Source organism: Cyprinodon variegatus, unplaced genomic scaffold, assembly GCF_000732505.1.
Source record: "Cyprinodon variegatus isolate N-32 unplaced genomic scaffold, C_variegatus-1.0 Scaffold1547, whole genome shotgun sequence".
Classification (NCBI taxonomy): domain Eukaryota; kingdom Metazoa; phylum Chordata; class Actinopteri; order Cyprinodontiformes; family Cyprinodontidae; genus Cyprinodon; species Cyprinodon variegatus.
Genome location: NW_015152000.1, coordinates 52,839 through 54,946, shown reverse-complemented (window position 1 = coordinate 54,946; position 2,108 = coordinate 52,839). Strand labels below are relative to the sequence as shown.

The following is a 2,108-nucleotide window of genomic DNA, read 5'->3' as shown; positions in this document are numbered from 1 at the left end:
CTGATTGAACACCCTGCTCTGACTGAACGCCCCGCTCTGATTGAACACCCTGCTCTGATTGAACACCCTGCTCTGATTGAACACCCTGCTCTGATTGAACACCCTACTCTGACTGAACATCCTGCATTTTACTGTGAAAATGGTTTTCTGTAGCTCATAGCAGCTGAGGGCCTTCATGTCGACACTTTTTATTAGTTGGAGTCACGGCTGCAGGTGGACATCAGGAGGTCGATGGATTTTCAAGGCTGGTCTCAGGGACAATTTGAAACACGGTCGGAGTTAGAGCCTTCAGAAGAAAAGCGTTTTTAACTTCTTCAACCATCAGCTCTGAAGTGTTTTTGCAGTGAGGGAAATGTCTGTCTGTCCACCGCATGTCTTTGGCTCAAAGTGCTGAATCATGTTAGAGGAATAAAGGAAAACAAAGAACATCTTAGTTTTGATCCCAGATCAGTGTGTGAGCTTCATACCTGAAGCCTTAGCTGTGCTTCCAACTGGTGCTACCTGTAGAGCAGCTGGTCTTACTGGTTAGAATGTCAGTTCCTGTTGGAGGGGGGAGTGTTTTCACAAACACACAGGTTCACTTTTAGATGGACAGAATCCAGTCTCTGCTGGTGCAGCAGGAGCTCAGGTGTGGGTGTGACTGGGAGGCAGAGGGACTGGGGATATTTTTCAGTGAAAATCGGAAACATTAAGTTCAGACAAAAAGGTATAATAGATAAAAGAATGGTTCAGATATTTCAAGGAAGCCTTTTTATTATCTCTAAACCCTCACTGGATTCATTTTCATCACTGCAGCCTTTAAACAGTGAAGGAGTGTTTGTCTAATTTCTGCTGCTTTGTTTGTCACACAGCTGGACCCTGAGGACCATGTCTCTGCCCACTGCCTTTCTCTCTGAAGACCAGTTCACCTGCTCCATTTGTCTGGAAATATTCACCAATCCAGTCTCAACACCATGTGGACACAGTTTCTGCCAGTCCTGCCTGACGTCCTACTGGAACAGTGGAGGGAGAGGGCGTGGCGCCAAGACTTACCAGTGCCCGATGTGCAAAGACTCCTTCAACAAGCGGCCAGAGCTCCACATTAACCGAACCTTAAAGGAAATCACAGAACACTTCAAGCAGATGACCGGCGGAGGGGAACATCCCAGCTTGGCTGGCCAGCATCCAGCCATGTCTCCACCAGTAAGACCAGGGGAGATGCCAGAGGTCCTGCTTGCAGAAATGGTGGCCCGTTTTCAGGGGTTGACATCTCCTGGGACGCCCCATCAGCGCTTCCCTCAGCCTTTACAGGCCTCCCAGACACAGGACAGCCATGACCCACCGCCTCCTTACTCTCCTCCTCTCAGGTAGGCATCCACACTTCTTACATGGAGTCCTACAGGTCCGAGTACCAGATGCTGAAAACAGCACCAAGACACCATCCGCACATTTCAGAACCAACAGCATCCACCCCACTATGGATGGTGCATCTCTTCTTTGGAGGAATCTGACCAAATGCATTAGTCCTTCAAAACCCTGACTACTCAGGGTGCAGACCAGACCAGGAAGCAGAGTCATAGTTTAATACACCTCTCTGCAGCTTCTTTATTGCTTCCCACTTCATGCACACAGTGTCTTGCCGACAACTAAAATCAAATAAATTAGAAAAGAATCCTAAAGTCTTTCAATCAATCTAACAAAACAAAAAATACTCCAAATGGGGGGAAATATAAAACTATTAAATGTTGTTTATTTAACATAAGATCTCTCTCTTCAAAAAGGCAGTTAATGACTTGATTTTTGATAATCATATTGATTTATGTTGCCTTACAGAAACTGGGCTGCAGCAAGAGGGTTTTCACATACCCAGGAATTCTGGGTGAGGAGGCGAAGTAGCAACAATCTTTCAGTTGGTCTTACTGACTAAGGCAGTTAATAGTTACAACCCTTTTCAACATTTAACCCTTAGTTTCCATCATCCAAATTGCAAAGCCACAAAACCTCTTCCTTCTTTAACCACCAGGTCCTTACTCTGAATTTTTAGACACGTTTTCAGAGTTCGTATCTGATTTGGTGTTGAATACTGACAAGGTGCCCTTGCACTCTGAGAAGGTTGCAAATATCTGTTT

At 45.7% G+C, this 2,108-nt stretch overlaps 1 protein-coding gene across 2 annotated transcripts in view; it reads left to right on the top strand.

Annotated features, from left to right (window-relative positions):
• Positions 1 to 2,108, top strand: part of LOC107103864 (E3 ubiquitin-protein ligase TRIM39-like) — a 27,122-nt gene that overhangs the window by 3,108 nt on the left and 21,906 nt on the right. The window contains exons 1-2 of one of the 2 annotated variants that reach the window (XM_015403707.1): positions 617 to 706; positions 852 to 1,346. In XM_015403707.1, coding sequence (XP_015259193.1) covers positions 868 to 1,346 — 479 coding nt within the window. In that variant the 5' untranslated portion in view covers positions 617 to 706; positions 852 to 867. Of the gene's footprint in view, positions 1 to 616; positions 707 to 851; positions 1,347 to 2,108 lie in introns of those variants that run through there. The other variant, XM_015403706.1, reaches the window with a different exon arrangement.